The following is a 25930-nucleotide window of genomic DNA, read 5'->3' on the forward strand; positions in this document are numbered from 1 at the left end:
ACTCCCCAATTGCATGTAAGCTCAAAGAGCTTCATATAGAGCGCATAGGTTAATTACATTAGAAAAACAATCCAGAAAATTCATATTACTGCATGATAAATCATTTTATATGTAGTATAATGTCCATGTAAAATTTCATAACAATCGGAAATCGTTTGGTCACTCAACCAAGCAATTTGATCACTAATAGTGAAACCGATAAATTCTAAATGTAAATTCAAAGTCATTTTGCAAACTCAGTGTAAATGACCTTTTCTCTTGAACTTTAATAAATCAAATATGTTCATAGTGATGAAACTAAGATGCACACGAAATTTCATTTAAATCGGAGTTCATTTGGTTCACCACGTTCACAAAGAACACATATGCACAAAATTAGGTAAAACCTAGTTTTGGCGGAATTTAAGCATATGACCAAATATATATGTGATGCACTTAATTTCTCATGATTATAGTCCTAGAACATATATTACACCTTCATGTGCATGTGATTCAAGTTTCAAGTCATTTGGACCTAAGTAAGATAAATTATGATCATTAGAAGATTAATGCCCTAACTTAGTCCATGTATGTTTGTTTCCAAAACTTAATTTCCAGCACTATCTAAAAAATATATAGTCATTTAAATTCAATTCATATAAATCAAATATTGCTTTAATGTTTCATTATGATTTATAAATGATTTAATATCATCAAAATTAGACATATAGGACCATAGGTCCAACAGTTTGGACATAACTTATATGTCTGAAATCGGTTTAAAACTGGGTCTGGGTCCAAACACGCCGGTTTACTTATCCAGACCTTAACCAGAATTAGTTTATTGTTGAATTTATTTATCCGGATTTAAACCAATATGAGTTTGATCAATTAGGTACGTATGAAATCCTATCCGGGTTAGGGTCCAAACAGGTAAATATTTCGTAAACACTTGATGTTGTCTGACCTGGAATCGACCCAAAACCAATTTTTTGCCAACCATAATTGTAAGGAGTGAACCCACATGTAAATTCCATTTTGATAAAGTAAAAGAAAAGCAAAGTTTTATAACCAAAAATAGACTTCGAAACCATGACCTATACAATAGAAGCCAAGTTCAATATAATTTGAATACCATATGATCTGAAGATTTATACATGTAAATAACATAGTTATTATTCACAAATCAGTTTTTGTTCCATATGGCAACAATGGAGTGCCTCCAAGAATCCCAACTTTTTCCCTCAAGTTTGTATCCATTCTCGGTTGTCGCACATTGTTAAACACCAATACGGTGTCGTAGTAATTAGGTTTCTTTAGGCGGCAATCTTGGAGCCCTTTCTTCTTTGTATAATACACGTCCATTATTGTATTATTTTGATTGGGATAGTACTTAGGTTGTAAGTGATGGTTTCAGTGAAATTAATAAGAACAGAGCTGAGAACTTCTTCTGATTACTCTCTCATCTCTCCTTGAGATTATTGTCTGTTCTCTTTGTTTTGATGGTATCGGAGCTCTAGTCTTCATCATTGAGATCTTTGTCTTCACAACTTCATGTCTCTCACCCCTCCAACCGACGATACTGGTGCCATTACGACTTCTACAACCGATGGTACTGGTGTTATCACCCCTTCAGCCTCTACACCACCTATCACAGGCTATGTGCCTTCATCCATCAACATTGATGATCCGTTTCTTCTTACTCCTACTGATTATGCAGTCAACAAGTTGATTTCACTCACCCTCACTGGTGATGATAATTATCACATCTGGAGTTGTACGATCTTGACGGCACTTGAAGCTCGCAACAAACATAAGCTTGTTGATGGCTCACTTATAGTGGATAATCCCGATGATACTCGTTATTCCTCTTGGAAGCGATGTAATAGTCTTGTGGTTACTTGGCTCTTGAATTGCATTTCCCAACATATCGTAGGTAGTTTGTCTAGTTCTACTACGGCTTGTGGCTTATGGCTAGATCTATAGTTGTGGTATGCATCTTCAAATGATACTCGAGTTTACAAACTTCGCCAAGCTTTAAGTGCCACTCATCAAGGCAGCATGAATGTCACAGAATATTACACTAAACAAAAGAGTTATTTGGATGAACTAGCATACTATAATGTGATTCCTACTTGCAGCTGTGGTACTTAAGCTGCTCTTTAACAACACCAGGAGAAGACAAATACTATGTTTTCTTGATGGGTCTAGGTGAATGCTTCTCTGCAAAACACAGCCATATTTTATCTTTAGATCCTCTTCAAGGGTCACTACAGCTTTATCCATGGTCCTTCATATGGAGAGGCAGTAAAGCGTTTCCTCTGGCCAATCTTCTCCAGCTCAACTTGAAGCCTCTACAATGGCCGCCAAGGGAGCGACCAACCTAGATATTGGGAAAGGTGTTTCCTCTAATTATCCAAACCGTCGTGACAGTTTATCCTGCAATTATTGTCACAAACAAGGACATACCATCGATAAATGCTATAAACTCAATGGTTATCCTCTGGGGCAACCAAAATGACAAACTCGCTACGGGAACAATTCTCGTGGTGATAAAGCTCACTATGCCTACAGTGGCGCAACTTTCCCATCATCGAACTTGCCTCAGTCCTCTTTGCAGATGCCTCCAGAGCTTTGCAATCAACTCATGAATTTTCTAAAATTGACTTCCAACGTGTCTCAGCAAAATGACACTTCCATTTCCAATATTTCTTCAAGTAGCAATTTTCATGTGCAAACCCCTTTGCCTACTGTTTCTACAGTGGCAGGTAAAATTTTTTCCACTCTTCCGATTCTCTTTGTCTTGACTTTACCAACGCTTACTGTCATCCCTTGGATAATTGACAGTGGGGATAGTGATCACGTTGTTAGTTCCCCTGCTTATCTTCGTTCCGTAAAACCTTTACATAATTCCTATGTTACACTACCAAATGGAGAGAAACAAGTGACTACTCACATTGGTTCTGTTCATTTGCACAATGGCTTGATGCTTAATCAAGTTCTTTATGTTCCCACTTTTGATATCAATTTGATTTCCATGAGCAAACTCACTTCTTCCCAAACTTATTCCCGGATATTTAATTAGAATTATTATCTATTGCAGGACTCAGTCACCTCGAAGAAGATTGGAATGGGAATATGCATAGAGGGCTTTATTTTTTGAAAACACCTACTCCAACAATCAATTCTGTTTTGTCTCTTCCAAAACCGCCAGACTCCATGCTATTACATCATCGTTTGGGACATCGTTCAAACTCTTCCAATGCTTTTTTGCCTAAGCCCTTGTGTCATTCTTTTGAGTTTTGTTGAGTCTGTCCTCTAGCTAAGATGAAACACCAACCCTTTAGCCTTAGTGTAACTCAAAGTGTGTCAATTTTTGAACTTATGCATGTAGACATATGGGGACCTCATTCCCTTACTTCTATTGATGGATACAAATATTTTTTGACTATTGTCGATGATTTTAGTCGCACTACTTGGATCTACTTGATGCATACCAAAACTGAAACCCGATTTTTCATCCAACAATTCTGCAACTATGTTGAAACACATTCTGATACTAAGGTTAAAACAATTTGCTCTGACAAGGGATTGGAATTTTAGATGCGAGACTTCTATGCTTCCAAAGGCATTTTTCATCAAAAGACTTGTGTTTACACTCCTTAACAAATTGGGGTAGTGCAGCGTAAACACCAACATATTATCAACACTGCTCGAGCCTTGAGGTTTCATGCTCACTTACCTGAAACTTTTTGGAGTTTTTGCACTATTGCTGCTGTTTATCTCATTAACAGACTCCCGTCTCATACTTTAGATAAATATAGTCCCAATCAAATTTTGTTTAACAAACCTCAAGACTATGCCAATCTTCGGGTGTTTGGATGTTTATGTTATTCTGTAGTTACCTCTCCAAAACGCTCCAAATTGTCACCTAGAGCACGGGCTTACATTTTCTTGGGATATCCTCTCGGGGTCAAAGGCTACAAAGTCTTTGATTTGGAAACACATGATATTTTTATTTCACGTGGTGTTCAATTTCATGAACACATTTTTTCTTTTCATATGCCTCCTTCCACATCTAGCTCTCCTAACTCTCCACCTGATGATGTGGTTCACGACATTCTACCTCTCCTAATGCATGACCATCCTTTACCTCAACACCTTCCTTCACCAACATCAGTTGCCACACCAACTCCATCACCCAATGCTTCTGCTTCTTATTCAGACCTGTCCCTTTGTACTTCATTCTCTACTCCTCCACCTATTCGCCACTCCTTGCGCCATACACACCCACCTTCCTATCTCCAAGATTATCACTACAATTCTGTTATATGCATCAGCTCCAGCAGCTTCAAGGGCAGAGTCTGTGACACTTTAGCCCATTAGTAAGTTTCTTGACAACTCTAATTTCTCTTCCTCTCATACTTCATTTCTCTATTCTATCTCTTCTTCCCGTGAGCCTGCTCACTTTGCTGAGGCCGTGAAGGGATTAGTTTGGCATAAAGCCATGAACCTTGAATTGTAAGCATTGGAGATAAACAATACTTGGACATTGACCTCTTTAACTGCTAGCCATAAAGCAATTGGCTTTAAGTGGGTTTACAAGATCAAATATAATCCCGATGACACACTTGAACGTCACAAAACACATTTGGTTGCTCAAGGTTTTATACAAAAACCTGGTTTTGATTACAATCAAAACCAGTGGTGAAGATGGTTACGGTCCGTATTTTTTCTTACCTTAGCATCAATGTACAGTTGGTCCTTACATCAATTGGACGTCTATAATGCCTTCCTCAATGGTGACTTGCATGAGGAGGTATATATCCTTCCTCCTGGTTATCACACCTCTGATCCCACTCTTGTTTGCTTGGTCTTCTTCGCTATGGTTTTAAACAATCCAAAAGTGATTATTCTCTGTTCACTGTGAAGAAGGGGCAGGAGTTTGTTGCTCTTCTTCTTTATGTCGACAATATGGTTATAGGTGACACAAGTGAGGTTCTCATCCAGTCTGTTAAAGATTATTTGTGTTCTAGTTTCAAACTTAAGGACCTCAGGCTCATGAAATATTTTTTGGGCCTTGAGATCTCTCGATCTTCATCTGGGTTGATCATCAGTCAACGAAAGTACTCCTTGGATCTATTACATGATTCTGATTTTACTAATGCTAAACCTCTCACTTCCCCTACTGAATTGAATACTCACTTGTCCGTCACTTCAGGGACGTGCCTTGCTGATCCCACTTCTTATCGTCAGCTTCTTGGTCACCTCATGTATCTCATAGTGACCCGCCCAAACATCTCTTATGTTGTTCATCATTTAAGCTAGTTCTTACAAGCTCTTGCAGACTTGCATCTTCTCCAGGTCAAGGACTTTTCTTCCCCTCCAGTTCTTCATGTGCTATTCGTGCATACTACAACTCAGACTAGGGAGGGTGCCCTGACTCTCATTGCTCTGTTACTGGTTTTTGTATTATCTTGGTGGTTCCCTTATTTCTTGAAAGTCGAAGAAATAACACATTGTCTCGCGTTCATTTGCTGAGGCTGAGTACCGTGCAATGGCAAACACTTGCAGTGAACTTGTTTGGCTTTCAGCTTTACTTCATGATCTACAGGTTCATATTCCTCAACCTATCTCATCATTCTGTGATAGCAAAGCCGCATGTACTCCTTGAGATTGATTATTATTTTGTTCATGAAAAAGTGCAACTGGGCTTCTTAAAACTCTTTCATGTAGCTTCCGCAGAGCAACCCAGTGATTTCCTTACTAAGTCGGTAACCGTACAACAATTGAACCATCTTTTGCGCAAGCTGAACATCGTCAATGCATACCATTCACCTTGTGTGGGGGTGTTAAACACCAATACGGTGTTGTAGTAATTAGGTTTCTTTAGGCGACAATCTTGGAGCCCCTTCTACATGTAGTAACCGGTTTTCGTCCGGCCAAAAATAATACAAAAATTCAAAAGCCCTTTTTGGACCCACAAGCCTATAAAACTCATTTCCTTGGCCTATGAGCACACAAATATTCATAATTCATTTCTTTGATCCATGAACCCATAAGTACCCAAAATTTTGGTCCAGCCCACCAATGAATCAAAACTCTAGAAAATATTTAGGAGTAAAAGGAAACAAAAAAACATAAAAATAAAATAAAATAAGGTTAAGAAAAAGACAAAACAATGGGTAGGAGAGGGAGGTGGCGTGAAAGAAGAAAAGAAAGGACAAAAGGGGTATAAAAAGGAGAGTAGGGTTTAAAGTTGAGGGGACATGGTAGGGGGTTTAGAGGCTCTTGGTAAGGGTCGTTCTAAATGCACATTGTTTTTACTTTGTACACACACATTGTTAAATGTGTTGATTTGACATTCTATTATGTCTCTCTGTCCATCATATCATTACGAAATTTTTTTATATAAATATGTAGCATTGAAATCGGTGATTAGACATAAACATGTCTGCCATCCCCTCCCTTCTCAGTCAAAAACTATGACTCATTCGTGTGACCCCACCTCACCCAGACCAACTAATTACCCCACACAGACTCAAATATATACATATATATATATATATAATAAAGTAAAAAAGACAAGCAATTGTAATGAAAATGCAAATACAAGGAAAACTAAACAATAATGACTCTCTCGCTCACACCGCCTGTGAGACGGACCCCCGCCTCATCATACATCTATGCTCCAACTCTATATATCTATGTCCATAGTCTCTACTACCTCTTTCTTTGTCTCTCTTAGCTTACTCCACGCCAGTGTAAGGGATGCTAGTGTTTCTACAATGGCAATATCTTTTCTCAAAGTTATTCATCCTTTCTTTGATCCCAGAAAAAAAAACTTGCTTGTGCACAAAGTATTTGTTTATTTTTCTCTTTTATCTCTAAGAGATGATGAAGAGGAGATACTAGCAAAATGGGTTATAATGGCGTGGAGTACGTTTGTCAGTCGAGCCATCTACGTAGGTACGTTTGTGTTTTTTTTTATTTAATTTTTTTTATCGTTTGACATGAATCATGAAATTAATATAGCACACTAGATATTTATATTTATTTATTGTAAGCAAAATATAATTAAGTCTCCATTGTTCAACAGCTATGGATTCTCAAGTACCGCCTTGTTTGATAGGACGGACAGAGTGCTCAATCCGTAGCTTGGTCTAGTGTTTGTCCAGTGTTCTAAGGAAGTGAGTCCCTCTTTTAAGTTATTCCAGTTGCCATCTTGTCAGTTTTCGAAGAAAAGCAAGGGTTCAAGCCATTCATTACGTAGCCCCTCTAAAACCATTACCTATCCCGTCCAAAACAACATATACCTCAACAGCAGAAGAAGGAAGTCACCCTCAATGCCCTTCAACTGATCATCTTACTTTCCTAATCAATAAGAGCAATCGGGCTTAAGAGAGGTGGGATAAGTAGGACTCACCAATGTGAATGGACACCACATAATAGATTTTGAGAAATCCATGCCCCACAACTAAATAAGCCCGCCAATAACTCCGGAGAGGAATATAGGTGCTTGCCCTTCAGTCTATCAAAAAAAATATTTAGTTAACATTTGATTAACTACACTCACCCAAACTTCGGACTTAATTTTTATTGTTGCAGATATGGACCATTTGGAAGAAATGAGAGCTTGGGCCGAAGATTTACGATTGTCAAGTCGCAGTTCTAGTGATAAGGTAAATATAGATATTGAAGAAATTTCTTATTTGTGATACAAAATATTTTGATTAATTACAGATATTCAAGTAAATTTTTTTGTTGACAGGATTATACTATAAGAAATGAAATGAAAAAAGAAGAACTTGCGGATGATTGTGAAGAAAAAATTGAAGTTGACGTTACATATTCATTTTTAACCGAGATGGTATAACAACTAGGGAAATAATATGTCATCTATTTTGAACATTTTCAGCAAACTTGTTTAACTTTATAACAATTATAAATTTTTTTAGGTGTTCGATTCACGTCAATCATTGATTGATTGGGTTCAAGAAACATGGCGTAATTTGGGATATATCATCATTACAAGAAGCTCATCGGGCTCATCATTATTGTTGCAATGCGAGCGCAGTGGCACGTACAGAAGGAGGAGAACCTCAACGAAGTCAACAGGCACGAAAAAGCTTGATTGTCCTTTCAAACTTAAAGGGGTGAAACTATGTGGAGCTGATGATTGGATGGTAAAAGTGTCATGTGGAATGCACAATCATGCCACTGCGTCATATATGGAGGGGCATCCGTACGTTGGTCGCCTTTCTAACTTTGAATTGAGATAATGGTCGATATGTCTAGCGATCATGTCAAGCCACGAGACATCTTGGCATCATTGAAGAAACGAGATGCAAAAAATGCCTCCACTATTAAAACAATATACAATGCACGACAGAAATTCTGAACTTCTAAAAAAGCCAGTAAATCCCACATTCAGTCTCTAATGTCATTCCTACATGAGCACATGTACATTTTCTATTATCGAACCGATGATATAACCAACGAGCTCCAAGATTTATTCTTTGCTCATCTAGACTCGTTAGAAATACTACGTGCATTCCCACATGTTTTATTAATGGACGCAGCATACAAGACGAACAGGTTCAGGATGCCTCTTATTGAGATTGTTGGGGTGACTCCAACAAATATGACATATTACATAGCATTCGTGCTCTTGAATTCTGAGAAGGAGGACAATTATACATGGGCTTTAAGGTGTTTGCAATCAACAATAGAGGAAAGCATTGCCCCAAGAGTTATTGTCACCAATAGAGAGTTGGCGCCGATGAAATCATATGCTCTGGTATTTCCTGATACAAAGAAACTACTCTGTAGATGGCACATATATAGGAGTGTTTTGGCGAACTGCAAAAGATTATTTCAAAATAAGGAATCATGGGATGCATTCTACTCCTCATGGAATACGTTGGTGGAGTTTGAAAATGAGATTGCCTACGTGTACAATTTGGCACACCTAGAGGTAACCCTACAAAACTATGCATTTGTGGTTAATTACATTAAAGATGTATGGTTGACACCATAAGGAGATGTTTGTCTCTGCTTGGACAAATACGTATTTGCATTTCGGGAACTTGACCACTAATAGGGTCGAGAGTCAGCATGCAAAGTTAAAGAAATACCTGGGATCATCACAGTCAGACGTTGAGTCCATAGTATCTTGCATTCATCAGCTCGTCCAAGCTCAGGCCACATCAATCAAGGCTAGTTTGGAGAAAAGTAGACATCTCGTCAAGCATCGGTTCAACACAGATCAATTCAGAGAATTACGTGGTTTTGTTTCGATTGTTGCGTTGAATCTGATTTTCAACGAATCTGAGCAATCTAAAGTTGTCAGAGAAGATTCGTACACCTGTGGATGTAAACTTCGCACAATCTATGGACTACCGTGTGCGCACGAGCTTTCAATATAAGTAAATGATAGTCAACCTATACCACTTGCTTCAATCGATGCATTCTGGAAGAAACTTGACCTATCGCCATGTGTTTCTCTTAGAGATGATGACATAGATTATACTGTTGAGCTACAAATGTTTGCAGAACAATTTAACCGTCACTCACGACCAGGAAAGTTCAATCTACCGCGGAAGATCAGGGAGATAATTAAACCCTCAACTACTATAGTACAAGATCCAGTTGTTTTGAAAAGTACACGTGGACATCCCTCTTCGAAGAAAAAAGCAGAATTACATACTCATTGTAATCCTATCACACCCGACTCCGTAGAACACGATTTTCTTCAATCATACCAAAAAAGTAGACACAGTATTTCAATGGGACATCAATCCTCATTGAAAAAGGCAGGTAAAGTAACTCATACAGAACCAGGGAGACACAGTTGCTCATCCCTCTACGGTACTCCACCACTCCCTACACAAAGGAGTTCCAGATCAAGTAACGTTACGCATGAACATATTTATGTTCGCCAGTTTCCCCCAATATTACATCCTTACATTGGGTCTGTACAAGATGTAATACCTGATGGAAATTGCAGCTTTTGGGCAATAGCTGTTTGTCTTGGTTTTGGCGAACATGCATGGGATACTATCCGTCGTGACTTGATAGGTGAGTTGAGCGCATTCTGGCATGAATATGTTGCAATGTTTGGTAGTGAAGAGCATGCATTGGGTGTTCACAACTCACTGAACTTCTTTGAACTAGATAGAGCAGCACCAGTTCAGCATTGGATGACAATGCCAAACATGGGTCTCTTGATTGCTTCGAGGTACAATATCATACTACACGTTCTTAGTTTTGCATAGAGCTTCACGTATTTACCACTGCGATCAACTCCTCCACCGCAGTATCAACATGTAGCTATCGCTATCGGACACTTTAATAATAATCACTACATCCAGGTTTCCTTAACTGGGGGTTACCCGATGCCTACCATTGTGCCTCAGTAGAATTACTTCAGGTATGAGTGCGCAGCTGCATGGGTTTTACCATATATGGAACAACTTGATATATACATGCATCATACTCGTTCTAGGTTTCCTCCTGAATCTATTGTGGTAGAAGATTAGTAATGTAACAAATGCTATAATGCTTAAATAGAGTATTTGTTAATAGACTCTGATGAGAATGCTTTAATACATGAAAAATAAAGATGTTCTTTTAGCGTAAAAAAATGGCTTGAATTAGTGTACCAAAAAAATATAAACACCTAATAGTATTTGATTGATCGAAAAAATATGAACACCTAATAAAAACCAATGAATCGGGAGCCTCAGCGTTTTTTTCTGAATTAAAGTATTATAATATTAGATTTCATAATTTTTATATTAAATTTTGTTATTAAATTTAATCTAATAATATAATTTTTATTATTATTAAAATTTAGTTTAAACATAGTTATTTTTATTAATATAATGATTTTGTAATAATTTTTATTTTTATTAATCTTACATTTAATTTAATAAATTAAATTTACTAATAAAATTAATGTTAAATATAACATCAGATTTTTCTTTAAAAAAAATGTAAAAAACTATCCAATCCACGTGGCACAGTCTTTTGACAAGTTAACGCCAATGTAATTGATGGATAGAGAGACAAAAAACTATCCGTGTCTCGTGTCTCTCTCTAGCAAAAAAAAGGGTAGTTCTAATCACTGTGTGTACTAAGTAAATGCACATTGTTTTTACATTGACTGAGAAGGGAGGGGATGGCAGGCATGCTTATGTCTAATCATTGTGTGTACTAAGTAAAACGTGTGTGTATTTAGCAATTACCAGGAAGAAATCACAAAGGAGATCTGGTGTGGCAGGAGAGGGCGGCTGCACAGGAGCAAATCAAAAGGGAGGTAGCGTGTAAGAAGAGAAAAGGTGTAAGAGAGATGGGATTTTGGCACAAAAAAGAGAGGAGACATGGGAAAAGGAGAAAAGGTGTAAGAGTGGCAGTAGAGATATAAGGGCGTAAGAGGTCATATACAGGGGGCAAAAAAGAAATTTAAGAGACCAAGAAAAGAAGAAAAAGAGAGGTTTTTCGTGTGAGAAAAAAGAGGAGAACAAGCAGGAAAAGAGAAACAAAAAAGCCAAGAGGAAAAAGAAAAAAGGAGAAGAAAAGAGAGGAACAAGAGAAGAAGAAGAGAAAAGAGTGTCTCCTCCTTTAACTCTTGAAGGTAATATTCGGCACACATCTCTGTATCTCTCTATTTTTCTCTGATTCTATCTTTCATTCATACTTTGCATCTCTCTGACTTGGTTTCCTTGGTTTCTATGATTTCTTAGGTTTCATATGTTACTTGTTCTATATGTCCAAGTTGCTAGCTCGGATGCTTGTTTAGATGGCCTTTGTTTATATTGTCTATATATTCTTGTTTATATTGGCTCTTTTGGATCTGTTTATATGGGTTGTTGTTTATATCAATCTATTTATATTGATCGCTCCTGTTTATATATATGTGTGTATATTGTTCGGGTTTTTAGAGATGTTTATATGCCTATATTCTGTTTATACTAATGATGAACTACTGAGATGTTGTTTGAGTTTGTTTTAATCTCTTTTGCGTGTATGTGTGGTGCATATATATATATATCGTGTCTGAGAGCATATTATATATATATATATGGTGTCTGTGTGTGAATGTATATGTATAGATACCGTGGGTTTGTGTGTGTATGTATATATATGTATATTATATATATATATATATATATATATATATATATATTGTATATGTGCTTGTATATGTATATATTCCAGTTTGTATATATGTGTTCGTGTGGGCATGTTTTTAATATATATGGACTGAATTTGATTTGAGTTTTTATGGCATTTGAGCACAATTTTGACCCTCCATTTTCATGTTTGATGTTGGGTTTGGGCCGGGCTTGACCACACTTGGACCGAGGGGCAATTTAGAGGACTTGGGCCGAAGGGCATACTTAGAGGAATTGTGGTGGATTTGAGCATTGGCCCCATGGGCTATATTTGTACATTATTTCTATTATTTGTATTTTTCATTTTTATTCTGAAAAGTGTAAGCCCTTGTAATAGTGTAGCAAAAATAGTAAAAATGTATACATAGATATTGTTGGTTGCTAGAAGCATATAGATATTAGGTTGCTAGAAGCATATAGATATTAGGGATTGATTTTGTGAATGATGATTGCATTAGAATGCATGCTTAGGACTTTGATTTTTCTTATTATGCCATGCTCTAGATGGATACTAGGATTGTTTGAATGGCATGAAAACAAATGCAACGCGTCGGTCATTTGATTAATCCAAGCCGTCTCACATTAATAAATACACCAAGAATAAATTATGGAACCCTTATGTTTCGTTTAAATGCCAAGGAGCCTTCAAGATATTGGGGTTCCATTGGCATTCATCCAAAACATTTGGATTTCGTGGACCCGGAAAGCAAATATGTTTTTAGGGATTAGGAGAATTTATTTAAGAATTCAAAGGTGGGTTTAAAGATATTTGGCCAGCCTTAAATAGATTCTTTCTTTTCTCATGAAGAACATAATTGTGAGTAAGGCTTAAATTGAACCTTATTCCTTGATTGTGGACCCTTTTGGTTCATCAACCAAGTCCTCAAGAGCACCCTTTTTCCAAATATCCAAACCCACTCTAAGTGGTATTTTATCCAATCTTTGGCCAAGCTGGGAATGACCCCAATAATCCCGTGCACACCCCTTTTTTAAAATATTCAAACCCACTCCAAGTGGTATTTTATCCAGTCTTCGATCAAGCCGGGAATGGCCCCAATGATCCCGTGCACATCCTTTTTTTCAAATATTCAAACCCACTCCAAGTGGTATTTTATCCAGTCTTTGGCAAAGCCAGGAATGACCCCAATGATCCCGTGCACACCTTTTTTTTCAAAATTACCAAACCCACTCCAGGTGGATTTTATCCAATCCTTGGCCAAGCCGGGAATGGCCCCAATGATCCTGTGCACCTTGTTCTCCAAACCACTCCAAGTGGATTTTTCATCACATTTCAATAAGACTCATCAAAATGGGATTTTCAAAAACAAATAAGAACCAAATAGAAAAACATTCAAAGGTAACCGATTTCGGGAGTTGTGGGGTGCCTAACACCTTCCCTATACTCAATAGACCCCCTTGCCCATTTTTCTCGTAGACCAGAATGAATGTCCAATTGCATCCTAAAAATCAATTGGTGGCGACTTAATTGTTTTTCATGCCGGTTGCTTCAGTACACATCCATTATTTTATTATTTTGATTGGGATAGTACTTAGGTTGTAAGTGATGGTTTCGGTGAAATTAATACCAACAGAGCTGACAACTTCTTCTGATTACTCTCTCATCTCCCCTTGAGATTATTGTCTTTTCTCTTTGTTCTCACACATTTTGCAAAATTTTACTCTAGACGAGCTTGAGAGTTTTTTTGGAATCCTCAACTACATCTGGCAAGCTAGAAACAACGTGATTCATGGTGATAATCATACTCCTTTAACTTCAATTGTCCACTACTCCTCGAAACAGATTTTGGATTTTAGAGCTATTATAATATTGAATCCAGTAGCCAGGATTCCCAGGCCAAGGGCTAATATTGTTTGGTAGCCTCCTCCCCATGGTGCTCTTAAAATTAATATCGATGACTCCTGAGAGCCAGGTAAGACTTTTGGTGGAGTGGGAGCACTCATGAGAGATCATAGAGGTCATGTAATCAGAGCGGCCATGAAACAAGTGTTCTCTGTGGTGGGTCCCTCAGGCCTCAATGGTGGAGATGGTTGCCTTTGGTTATGGTATAGAGTTGGCCCAATCTTATGGAATTTCTAGTTTTGTTCTGGAAGGAGACGTTCTGGAGGTTGTCTAAGCTATCTCAAATGGACGATCATCTTTTGCTCCCCATGGCTTTATGTTGGATCATATTCAAGATCAATTATCACATTTAAATTGTCAGGTTATGTTTACTCCTAGGGACGTTGATGCCTTAGCATCCTAAGGTGCTATTTGTCCAAATGAGTTTGTTTTGCAGAATGAGGTCCCTTCCTTTGTATTGAATCTGTATCTCTCTAGGGTTTGTCCTCCTGTTTAATGGAATTTTCCTTTCAAAAAAAATTCACATTCTTGAACACTTTGTTTTTCCTTTTCTTTTATTCCCAACCTTCGAGAAAAATACTTACTCGCAAGAATTGATGCCTGTAGTGAAATCAGCGGAATGACACGGTGCAAAAGTATGGATCGATTGACTAGTTCACGACTAAGTCAACATAACTTGGAATCCACCAAGGAAGTTGAGAAAAATCTCAAAATAACGTAAACGTATTTTATTTCAAAGATTTAAAGATTACTTAGCTTGACAACTCACAATCTCTTCCACTTGAAAAATAACTCGCCCTCGAGTTAGGATTTGACTAAAAAGAATTGTCTCGAAAGTCAAACTCATGCATAACTAATCTTTTGAAGTCTTTGAGCCCATATATTGAAATTGTAGTCTTCCATTCCAAAGAATAGATATTTCGAATAAAATAGAGGCTAACTTGACATGCTCCCAAAATATCTCTCCATGAATTGCAAAATGTCAAATTTTTTCTTTCTTCGCATCAACTCCTTGACAACTTGTAATATTGAAGAACTAACATTCAAGTTAGGTTCCTCAAACCCAACAAAATCAATATGTTGCAACTTCAGATCTTTGACAAGTTTGATGAGCACTCCCAATATTTGCTCCAAAACATTGTAATATTCTGCAAATTTTCTATCGGCTGAATAAAGATCCACTTGCAAAGCTGATTCTTCCATTTCAATATCCTCAATTAGCAATTTAACCCTTTCTGGAAGCCAAGCAATTGAATTTTGATTGCCATGTGATGAGTCAATTTCATCAACAAACGCATCCACTAATTTATCACACTTAGCCTTCAAACGAGTGTCAATTTCAGGAGAACACAGCCCTTGGACATCTCGAATCCCTCTAAGATTAGTCACTGAAATAGCCTGTTGATCGATTGGACCTCTATTTTGAGGTTCCAATGCCCTTTAATTAGGATGTTCTAGCACTTAGCTAATGTATTTGATTGCATTTTAGCTTAGTTTTACACTTACAAATGTTTCCCCTGGGATTTGTAGGAATCGGACCTTGTTCGGGCAAGTTGGAACACTTTTTGGGCATTTTTTGTTGTGAGGCGTCGGGACACCTCTCAAGGTGTCCGGACACTTACTTTGAAAAATGAGACAGAGTCTATAACGAAGACTTAATGAAGCCCAGGTGTCCGGACACCTTCCGAAGCCGTCCGGACACCTACGACGGATCTGCAATTTTCTGCACCCAAATTTCAAGGGCATTTGGGGTAAATCATGTATGTAACCAATGGGGAACGATTTTATAAGGGTAGTTAGGTATTTTCTATTGTAAAAAGAGGGGAAAACCCTAAGATTGGGGCTTCTTCATAATTCATCTCCTCCAACATCTAGCCTCCATTGTTTTTCTCTCTCTTTCTCTCTCTAGGGTTTTACTTAGTTCTTGTGATCTTGATTGTAAACATTGGTTTTTATCTATAAAATTGATGTTTATTCTCATTATAATGAGTGGCTAAGCTCCCTTTCTAGTTTCTAGTCCCGAACGGTGGGTGCAAGGTTCCGATTACTCAAGGTATGCTCAAAGAATCGTAGCTTCGATTTCTCTCTTTTAATTTCGTGATAGTTGTGTGATTGGATCTATGGGAATGACATATTTGATTGTATTCTTGGATTGTCTAGTCTAGGGATTGCATCTAATGTGTTCGATTGAGAATTGTTAAACCCATTGCATGATTTCCTTAATTAATTGAGTTTTTCATTGCGTAGCTATTAATTATGTGTATTGATGATGGGGTTTTGGGTTAATTTAGGAATGTGCATGGGAGAGTTATGGTTAATTGATCTTTGAGTGTGAAACTAGGGTGTTAGCCAAGCCGAGCCCCAAGGGGGAACATTAATCCATAATATTAGGTGCTTATCCCTTTGCGTTCATCGTAGATTAAGAGACCCGATGGCCTACATGTAGGAATTGAAATCTTATATCCCAATTCTCTTTGCATATGCATGATTGATAGTATCACACAATGCATTGTGTATGGTTGTGTGTGTTTGCAATGATACCTTGAGTATGAGAACCGAGCAGCCACCGGGACGGACTAGAGACTAGGTTTTTAATTAATTGTTTTAAATCCAATTTGTGCTTACTTTGATTACAAAATCGCTCATGCTACCGAGTCATTCGGCCCATTTCTTTTACTTGCTTTTATTTGATATTCATTGTGTTTATTAGTGTTAGCTAATCATTTGCATATCATTCACTTCAAATTTGCATTGCTTCCTCGTGGATCGATACCGGACTCACCGGTTTATTACTTGACGATACCCTACACTTGGGGTAAGTACACACACTTTGGTGTCGGTCATTGATAATCTTCCACCATAGCAATTTATTCACAATAAATTTACTAGTGGATTGAAGGTTAATGCAGATGGACAATAACATGGTGATCAAGATTCGGCCTACTACGATCTCTATCTGGGTCTGGGCGCACGTTCCTCTGGTCCTAACTCCTCAACAGGAAGTTGAGGTTCAACCTATCTTGGTTGCATCTGAATTATGAATCGCATCGCGCGAACTTCGTCTATCTACTGCATTTGGAAATCAAACGCTTCCCAAACAACCTCAAGCCCACGACCATCATCACCAATTTGTCCTCCTTTGTTGTTTGCCATAGATCTAAGGCAAACTCCTTAGCTTCAATACCAACTGACACAATGCGAAAGTACAGACGACTAAGCCAACATAACTTGGAATCCACCAAGGAAGCTTGGAATCCATCAAGAAAATTGAGAACCCTCAAAATAATGTAGACTTATTTTATTTAAAAGATTTAAAGATTACTTAGTCAACAGCTTACAATCCTATATATACCAAAACTATAAAGCCCTAACAGATATAAAATTACCAGAAAGTACCAATAATAAAATTAGAACTAGACTTCTAACAAGACAAGGAAATAATTAAACTAAGTCTCCTAATTATTATAAAAACTACTAAACTTGTCCTACAACATGGAATAACAACAAACTAGATAATAATTCGAGCAATCAATTTAGCAGTATCAAGAGAATATGCAAGCAAATCAAACAAAATAAGTAGAAGAAGGGACGACACAAATTTACCCTTATTCGGACTCAATATGAGATTTTACGTCCAGCAATTAGGAGTGGAGCCACACACAACAAGGTTGGGCGGCTGCCCCTCTTAAAATTTTTTTTAACTATAGTAGTACATATATTTTTAGAAAAATAAATTTATTAATTGACTTTGCCCCCGTTAAATATTGAGAAAGAAAAATAAACATTAAATTAATCTCATATGTGTTGGACCCAGCTACACAGACTAAGTTTAAACACTAATATCAACCCCGCAGTAAGTTCCGCCCTCCTTAGTGACGGATCGAGTTTTAACACAAGAGGGGGGGTGAATTGTGTCCCCAAATTCCAATTGGAATCCCTTTTTCAATTTAAACAAATTAATGGCAATTAACAAGTAGCACACAAATTTGGACTCTAATGATTTTCCTAATCAATATTCAATCCAATGCAAGATGTGATACAATATAGTGAATGACCAAATATCAAATAATCAAGAATTGCACAAAACAGATTTTCAAGCAACACACTGCACACAGATTTTTCAACTCAGATTTTACCTATCAAATGATGTCAAAATGCAACGAAATTTTATATGCAATGTCACAACACCTTAATAAACACTATATCAAAATTTCAGATCAAAATTCAAAGTTTAAGGCAGTCTGCTAATCTCGGACAGATTAGGGTTTTGAAAATCCTGCAGTTTGAAACAAGTAGTAAATATAAACAAGTAAACAAAGAAATCAACACAGCGATTTATAGTAGTTCGGAGACCCTTCTCCTACGTCTACTACCTAGATTCACCAACCTAGGATTTTCAACCTCCACTAAGGATGTGGTTTTCTCAAGAGCTCCACAAAACTCACAAGGGTTTTTAGGTCACCCTTGAAACTAAAGATTTCAAGACAATCTTCAAACTTTACAACCAAGGGTTTCTAAGAACTCCCTCAAACTTCAATGTTTGTAATATGCCCTAACAAAGGGACTTTAAGTGAAGAACTTTCAATAACAACAATCACACACTCACGGGTAGGATTTTCAAGTAGGTAAGGTGAGGTGATTTTGGGAGAAATAACACCTTGAGCTCAAGTGAAAGCACCCTCTCTTTGCAGCAGCAAAATGGTGAGAAGGCCTTGAGTAGTGGCTCAAGAAGAAGCTGGGATTTTAGTAGACAATGGATGCTTGAATGTTTGAAAGCTTTGAACAAAGTTCTCTCTTGATTGCAAATGCTTCTCCAAGTTGTATGAAAGGGAAGATCCTCTTTTAAAGGCAATTCTCTCCTATGCTTGCAGCCATTGGATCAAACTTCAAGAGTTGATCTCTACCATCCATTGTAGCTCCTAATCTTGGTCATTGATGATTTGAGCAAACAAATCTCCACCATAGAGCATATAGACGTTGCACATGCTCCTTTTTTTAAGTCAAAAATTCCAAGCAAGAAAGTTGTCTTATGCACAACCATTTGATCAATGTATGTCTTCAAATCTTGACCATTCAAACTCTCTTTAATTCTCAGCCATGGATGTAGATTGTACTATGCCATCTTGTCCCTTCATTTTGAATCAAAGACTTCAAAAGTGATCCCTTAGTCAAGGATCTTGTTTGATTGCACCAACATAACTTTCTTGGTAGCACATGTCTTGAGTGAAAATGTCAAGGATCTTGTTTGATTGCACCAACCTAACTTTCTTGGTAGCACATGTCTTGAGTGAAAATGTCAAACAAGAATATATCACTAATGATAGAGAGGACAAGGTTTGTCTCATATGATTGAAAAGAGTTGTATCTCCATGAAGACCACAACCAATAGCCTCAATGTTTGATTCATTCAACTTGATTAAGTGCCTTAGTGGAAAGTTGGCAAATATAGGATTTTTCATAGTTTCCTAGAGCTCCAAGCTCATTCTTAGAAACTGGACTTCGACCACTCTTGAACATACTGAATTCTGAGCCATATGAGACCACAATGATGATTAACCTACAAGGAAATAGGAGGTAGAACTCCCCAATTGCATGTAAGCTCAAAGAGCTTCATAAAGAGCGCATAGGTTAATTATATTAGAAAAACAACCCAGAAAATTCATATTACTGCATGATAAATCATTTTATATGTATTAGAATGTCCATGTAAAATTTCATAACAATCGGAAATCGTTTGGTCACTCAACCAAGCAATTTGATCACTAATAGTGAAACCGATAAATTCTAAGTGTAAATTCAAAGTCATTTTGCTAACTCAGTGTAAATGACCTTTTCTCTTGAACTTTACTAAATAAAATATGTTCATAGTGATGAAACTAAGATGCACACGAAATTTCATTTAAATCGGAGTTCATTTGGTTCACCACGTTCACAAAGAACACATATGCACAAAATTAGGTAAAACCTAGTTTTGGCGGAATTTAAGCATATGACCAAATATATATGTGATGCACTTAATTTCTCATGATTATAGTCCTAGAACATATATTAAACCTTCATGTATATGTGATTCAAGTTTCAAGTCATTTGGACCTAAGTTGGTTAGGATATGATAATTGGAAAATTGATGCTCTAACTTAGTCCATGTATGTTTGTTTTCAAAACTTAATTTTCAGCACTATCTCAAAAATATATAGTCATTTAAATTCAATTCATATAAATCAAATATTGCTTTAATGTTTCATTATGATTTATAAATGATTTAATATCATCAAAATTAGACATATAGGACCATAGGTCCAACACTTAGGACTGCCTCTCTTTCTCTTGTTCTTTTCCTATCCGTTTTAGCCAAAAAAAAGAAAAAAAAAAAACTTCCTTCTCCAATCGCGAAACTGGGTTTATAATTTTATATACCAACGTCAGGTCACCCATCCGGACAGATACTTATGACATCCGGACGGATTCAAATCTGCCGTGTCAAGGCTCATGTGAGCTGTTATCTTCACAAAGCCCAATTTTTTCTTTTGACAATAATTTGAGCTCATATTTGTTATTTCAATCATATATACAATACAAGACAAGATTGTACATGTCATACTTTGTGGGCAAGTACATATACTTGCAACTCTTTAAGCCAGATTATTTATACAGGAACACTAGATGGGTAGTCTTTGGGATGTCTAGTGATGGTCTCTCTGAGTTGTTTCTCTTGTTCTTGAAGGTTCAATGGTGGAGCATCATACACATCAGCAAATAACTCTGTAACTGGATGTTTGTCAGTCTTCTCAGCGAGTTGAATCACTTGCAACAACTGCAAAGGAAGGAAACAAACATTATAAATGAGAATATTGACTCGGGCGTTTGATTTTTATTTGGTAGTAATTGATATCTCATATGAAACCTCCTTCCTGACGTTGCTTCTGAGCTCGCGATCTTCTTCGTCGCTCCACCATCCATTCCTCTCAACCCATTTTCTATATCTATTTACAGGGTTACGCGCTGATTTCCAGTACTCGATTTCTTCGATTGGTCGATATTTGGTGGAATCATCGGACGTGGAGTGATGTCCTACTCTATATGTTAGGCACTGAACATTTAAAGCAAAGTAGAAGTTATTACGTTGCATATAAAAGAGCTTTTCTGTGCTTTGATTTCAAGTTCAAGACTCACCTCAACTAATATTGGTCTTTGTTCACTTACAGCCATTTCACGAGCTGCGTGAATCGCACAATAGACAGCAAGTGCATCATTTCCATCTATACGAATGCTTCGAATTCCGTATGCTTGTCCTTTAACAACAATGCCATCACCTGCCAAAAGCTCGAAATTAGTACCGAGTTTGAAACTGATATTCTGATCAATGTAAGGGATGTAGTTCGTACTTCGGAATTGTTCCGATATATGAGTACTGATAGCCCAGCCATTGTTGCGGCAGATGAAAACTACAGGGGCTTCCATAACAGCTGCAAAGTTCAAAGCAGCATGAAAATCTCCCTGAAACAATACAAAGTAAGCAATTGGAAATAAGACAATAAAATTTCTGTCCGCTGAGGAAGAATGTTTAGAGAAGTAATAGTTGCAGTCACCTCGCTCGTACCACCGTCCCCAATATATGTGACTACACATGCATCCTTTTTATCCATTTTTAGTGAATAGGCAGCTCCAACTGCTTGAGGAAGTTGAGTACTGAAAAACAATAAGATTAATAAGAACACTAGAATCGGTTGTTTTGAATCATGCAGATTGTATCAAGATATCTCACGCAATAGGCGATGACACCGTGAAGTAGTTGAGCTTGTTAGACCCATAATGGATTGGCATCTGCCTCCCTTTCCCATAATCAGCCTTATTTCCAAAACACTGGTTTGCAAACTCTTGCAGCGTGAAGCCTCGCCATAGCAGAACTCCAGGCTCTCGGTACTGCGATGTCATTTAGGATATGCCAGTGAAGAAGGAAATTTATATAACAATTACATAATATACATATACATGTGACTGGCAATACCTGAGGCATGACAACATCATCAGGAGTAAGTGCAGCTGCCGATGCAATGTTAATTGCTTCTTCACCGAGTGAGGTTACATAGAAAGAAATCCTTCCCTGTCTTTGTGCTTCATAAAATATAGTGTCCATCATTTGAAGTGTGACCATGTTACCATACATCTTTACTGCTAATTCCTTTGTAAGCTGATAAATAAAACAGTCAAGTTTATATTAATCAACTCAAAATTTTACTTTTCAGTTGTAAAAATTTTTACTGGTAATTTGATTTGTGAAAATTTTTAATAGAAGATTGTACTTTTTTCTTGCATCAGATGGAGGTATATACCTGTTCATAGTTACTGCCAATTATGGGTTCTCCATTGTCATCAAGAACTCTATAACAGGGTACCCTGTTTTCGCCAGTTTCGGAAATGAACCGCATTTGAGAGCTGAATGTAACCTTGCCTCCAGGAAAATCTAAAGCCTGAGAGATATTTGATATTGTTGAGCTCAAAATTCAAAGCCCACTGTAATTGACTATGTAGTGCAAAAAAGATAACCCAGAAATAACAAAGCAGCTTAGGACTATGACAGACTTGTAATCTCGCATCTCTTAAGACAGCACCAAGCAATTTTGGTTTATAAGAAAAGCCCAAGTATCTCTCAAAATAACAAAGCCTTTTTTGGGCTAAGTACAGTTGACGATGACTAAAAAAAAAATAAAGTCTGGGTTTGATGTATCATGATGAACTAGTAAACCCAAAGCAAACAATATTTATTGTTGATTTGAGTGAGTTGAGATTTTTGATAGACTAGGGCCGTCGTCGCTGTACCATGACGGTTAAAATTAATTTTTCACAGCTGACTATGTAGTGAAGCAATACAAGTCTAAAGACATACAGTTACCTCTATATTTAAACCAAAAAAAAAAAATAGCTTTTACAACACAATAGATCATATTTGTTAGATGATACAGATCTATTTATTAATTCAAACATTATCTTTAACACAGAGAGCACCAATTTATATGGACAGAGTTAGGTCTGGATGGGACAAAAATGGAGAGGATAAGGACGTGCATTGTTCTACATGCCTAATAAAGATAGATATAAAGATGAAACATGGCATGCCATACTTGACTCTATGGATTGGTTTCCAGATTAATCTACTGTTACTAATCGGAACATTTTCTTTCAAAATTATTTAAAAAGAAAGAAAAGAAGAGTCTCTGAAACACTTGTTTTCTTCTTCACTAACATAAATGTTAACTGACATAAATGTTAACTGATCGATCTTACCTGGTTATTGTCATCATCACTAACATAAAGCGAATCGAGTTGGTTTGCAGTTCTGGAGGAATTGAAACAAAAGGAGGAGACTGAGCTTCTGCATAGATATGAATATGAGTCACCACCAAAACAACTCTGATTGACAGCTCCAAAAAAACCCATAATCCTCGTCTTCATGAGATTATTGGCTATGGATCTTGACCCTTTGATCCAAAGAGCCATGATTAATCAAATTTAGTTGCAGAGAAGAACAATGAAGAAGAGGAAGGAACAAGACTGTGGAGTTGGGAGATAGAATTGAAGGAGGTGGGACAGTTTATCTTGAAAATTGTAAACTTTGTGTCAGTTATAGATGTGTGTATGACATGCTTTGTCAGAGCATCCACAATGGGATAATTTTAAAGTACTTGATATGATACTTTCTTGATAAGTTAAGTGTTAGATGTTCACAATGGGTATAATGGAGTGTATTTCAAGTACTTGAAATGATACTTTTTTGATAAGTATAGTGCTATATACACACAGTGGATGAAAAATGACACTTGAAAATTTAATTGTGGAAAAATGATACTTGAGAGTTGGAGTATGTATGTAGTTGATGAATAGTGAAGTGAGAGATGATAAAAAGGAAAAGAGAGGTGATGAAAAGGAAGAGATGTGATGAAAAGGAATAGAGATGATGAAAAGGAAGAGATAGATATGAAAAGGAAGAGAGAGATGATAAAAAGGAAGAAAAAGAAAATAGAGAAAGTGAGTATGGCGTGTTGGAATGTATGAAGTGTTGATGAATAATATATATTGTGGGATTCACTCATCCAATCAAGTTGTGCCACGCAGGATAAAAGAGAAGAGAGAGAATGGTTTTAGAGTGCTTGATATTACCAGCACAACTATGGATGCTCTCACACCTGGGAAAAGACATCAGATTTGTTCCAATCCTTTTAGCCTCCTTTTTTGGACCTAAAAAGGAGGCTAATCTGCTCCACACATCATACCCATGTGGGAAACACATTCTACTCTTTCATTTGCATGGAGCATGAATCCAAACCAAGTCATGTCAGTGTGAAGGACCCACTCAAATTGTGCAATCATATCAACCATGATACAGATGTGCACTAGCGGAAAAAACAAAATCATGAATGTTATGCCATCATGAATGTTAACATTGAATAAATGCTATTGCCTTCATGAAGCTGTAACTGCTCTCAATTAAAAGTTTATACGCAATTTGTAACTCCAATCCAACTACATCCCGTCACGTTATGAACCCTTTCCGTTTCATTGAGTTCCATGCGATCAAGCTTCTGCTAGGCGTTGTATCAAATATTACTTTTTGCATCCTCTGTTCTTCCCGTGTCATCACATTCCATGCAACCACATCTCTCTTAGACATCTTATTAAACAAATTCCTAGCAATATAACTGCTTTTGCAAACCCAGAAATGACACTGTTCCACGAGAAATCATTCTTGTGGGACATCAAATTAATCATTTCCTGTGAATTCTCTCTACATCCTATTTTCATTTAGCCATCGATCATGGTGTTCCATGAAAAATAGTTTCTCTTAGGCATATCATCAAACAGTTTTTCTACAGCGGTCATCCTGCCAAACCGCAAGTACGTCTACAGGAGCCGGTTGGCCGGTGAGAGAGTGGAACCCAGATACCCTTTTTGAAGAAGAAAAGGTGGAGCTGCTTATCTAGCGAATTGAATGGTTATGGCAAGGACCGGAGGAGACGGGCCAAATAAAGTATGTCAAAATATGATCATTCATGGATTCCTGGTTCACCAATTGATAGAATCTCCGCTGCGCCTGCGATCCTGATCTTGCCTCGTGTTTGGTCTTGCCGACGATAAGCTTTTCCCGTGTTTTTGCCCTTTCTTGTTGTTGGGCTTACCTCTTGTAGGCTTTTTCAATTTGGCTTTGGGCTTTTATCTATTGACTTAAATTTATTTACATTGGGCTAGTTTTATTGTATTTAGGCCCACCTTTGATCTTGTTTTGCTTTCTGTCTTATCAGAGCTCTGTTCATGTCAGTGCTCATGTTTTCTTCTCTTATTAAGGCTCAAGGAGCCGTTCCATTACACACTTTGGAATTTATGAAATCATATGAATTTATCTTCTTTTCATTATCTTCTTCTTCTCATCTCAACCGAGTTCTGGTTCTTCTTGATCTTTCTCACCTGCATAACAAATACAAGACTTTGTCATTACAAAGTATATCACCAATACAACTCTTACATACAATGGAACCGGAAGAGGAACAAGAGATTGCTTTGTCGATGCTTTATAAGGTAAGAGTGTTTAAACCGCAGTAAAAAGTGCAAGTGCAACTAATCGAAGTTGATTCCTTGTTGTATAATTGTTTAAATTTTGCAGGTCTCAATCCAACAACACAATAAAGAAGTAAATTCTTTCTATCAAAAAAATTAAAGAAGTAAATTCTATAGTGGAAATGAATACTATGAATGAATGCTTTTGCTAGGCGATCAAAGAAGTCTGGTTTAATCCATTATTGCTTATTTTCACCTATTTATGCTTTTATATTCAAGGATAAACAATGTAAAATTGAAGAAAAAAAAAGTCACTTAACATTAAATGAAAGCTATTCGTCAAAAAAATTAAATGTAGAAT

General features: G+C 37.1%; 3 protein-coding genes across 3 annotated transcripts; 2 read left to right on the forward strand and 1 right to left on the reverse strand.

Moving 5' to 3' along the window:
* The first annotated feature begins 1533 nt into the window (after window positions 1–1533).
* On the forward strand, window positions 1534–4690 carry LOC119979866. Its single transcript, XM_038822489.1, has 9 exons — window positions 1534–1875; window positions 1966–2046; window positions 2121–2266; window positions 2554–2939; window positions 3083–3214; window positions 3302–3543; window positions 3664–4341; window positions 4439–4500; window positions 4552–4690. The coding sequence occupies exons 1-9, from the start codon at window positions 1534–1536 to the stop codon at window positions 4688–4690; spliced, it is 2208 nt and encodes a 735-aa protein (XP_038678417.1).
* A 4333-nt stretch (window positions 4691–9023) lies between these two features.
* Window positions 9024–14037, forward strand: LOC119979867. Its single transcript, XM_038822490.1, has 4 exons — window positions 9024–9382; window positions 9491–10200; window positions 10353–10411; window positions 13960–14037. The coding sequence occupies exons 1-4, from the start codon at window positions 9024–9026 to the stop codon at window positions 14035–14037; spliced, it is 1206 nt and encodes a 401-aa protein (XP_038678418.1).
* Window positions 14038–20556: 6519 nt separating this feature from the next.
* On the reverse strand, window positions 20557–23625 carry LOC120016407 (2-oxoisovalerate dehydrogenase subunit alpha 1, mitochondrial-like). Its single transcript, XM_038869160.1, has 9 exons — window positions 23305–23625; window positions 22353–22490; window positions 22028–22210; window positions 21785–21942; window positions 21609–21708; window positions 21405–21516; window positions 21193–21332; window positions 20924–21109; window positions 20557–20833 (listed from the first exon to the last, which is right to left on the reverse strand). The coding sequence occupies exons 1-9, from the start codon at window positions 23515–23517 to the stop codon at window positions 20666–20668; spliced, it is 1398 nt and encodes a 465-aa protein (XP_038725088.1). The 5' UTR covers window positions 23518–23625; the 3' UTR covers window positions 20557–20665.
* Between the last annotated feature and the right edge of the window lie 2305 nt (window positions 23626–25930).

Source organism: Tripterygium wilfordii, chromosome 15 (genome assembly GCF_013401445.1).
Source record: "Tripterygium wilfordii isolate XIE 37 chromosome 15, ASM1340144v1, whole genome shotgun sequence".
Classification (NCBI taxonomy): domain Eukaryota; kingdom Viridiplantae; phylum Streptophyta; class Magnoliopsida; order Celastrales; family Celastraceae; genus Tripterygium; species Tripterygium wilfordii.

Coding starts and splice junctions, on each gene's coding strand:
- LOC119979866 (XM_038822489.1), top strand. CDS start 1,534: ATGTCTCTCACCCCTCCAACCGACGATACTGGTGCCATTACGACTTCT. Junction 1,876..1,965: donor AGCGATGTAATAGTCTTGTG/GTTACTTGGCTC, acceptor CTAGATCTATAG/TTGTGGTATGCATCTTCAAA. Junction 4,501..4,551: donor AAAGCCATGAACCTTGAATT/GTAAGCATTGGA, acceptor TTTAACTGCTAG/CCATAAAGCAATTGGCTTTA.
- LOC119979867 (XM_038822490.1), top strand. CDS start 9,024: ATGTTTGTCTCTGCTTGGACAAATACGTATTTGCATTTCGGGAACTTG. Junction 9,383..9,490: donor CGCACAATCTATGGACTACC/GTGTGCGCACGA, acceptor TGTTTCTCTTAG/AGATGATGACATAGATTATA. Junction 10,201..10,352: donor GATGACAATGCCAAACATGG/GTCTCTTGATTG, acceptor CACTACATCCAG/GTTTCCTTAACTGGGGGTTA.
- LOC120016407 (XM_038869160.1), bottom strand. CDS start 23,517: ATGGCTCTTTGGATCAAAGGGTCAAGATCCATAGCCAATAATCTCATG. Junction 22,491..23,304: donor GTGATGATGACAATAACCAG/GTAAGATCGATC, acceptor AATATCTCTCAG/GCTTTAGATTTTCCTGGAGG. Junction 21,110..21,192: donor AAAGACCAATATTAGTTGAG/GTGAGTCTTGAA, acceptor TTAAATGTTCAG/TGCCTAACATATAGAGTAGG.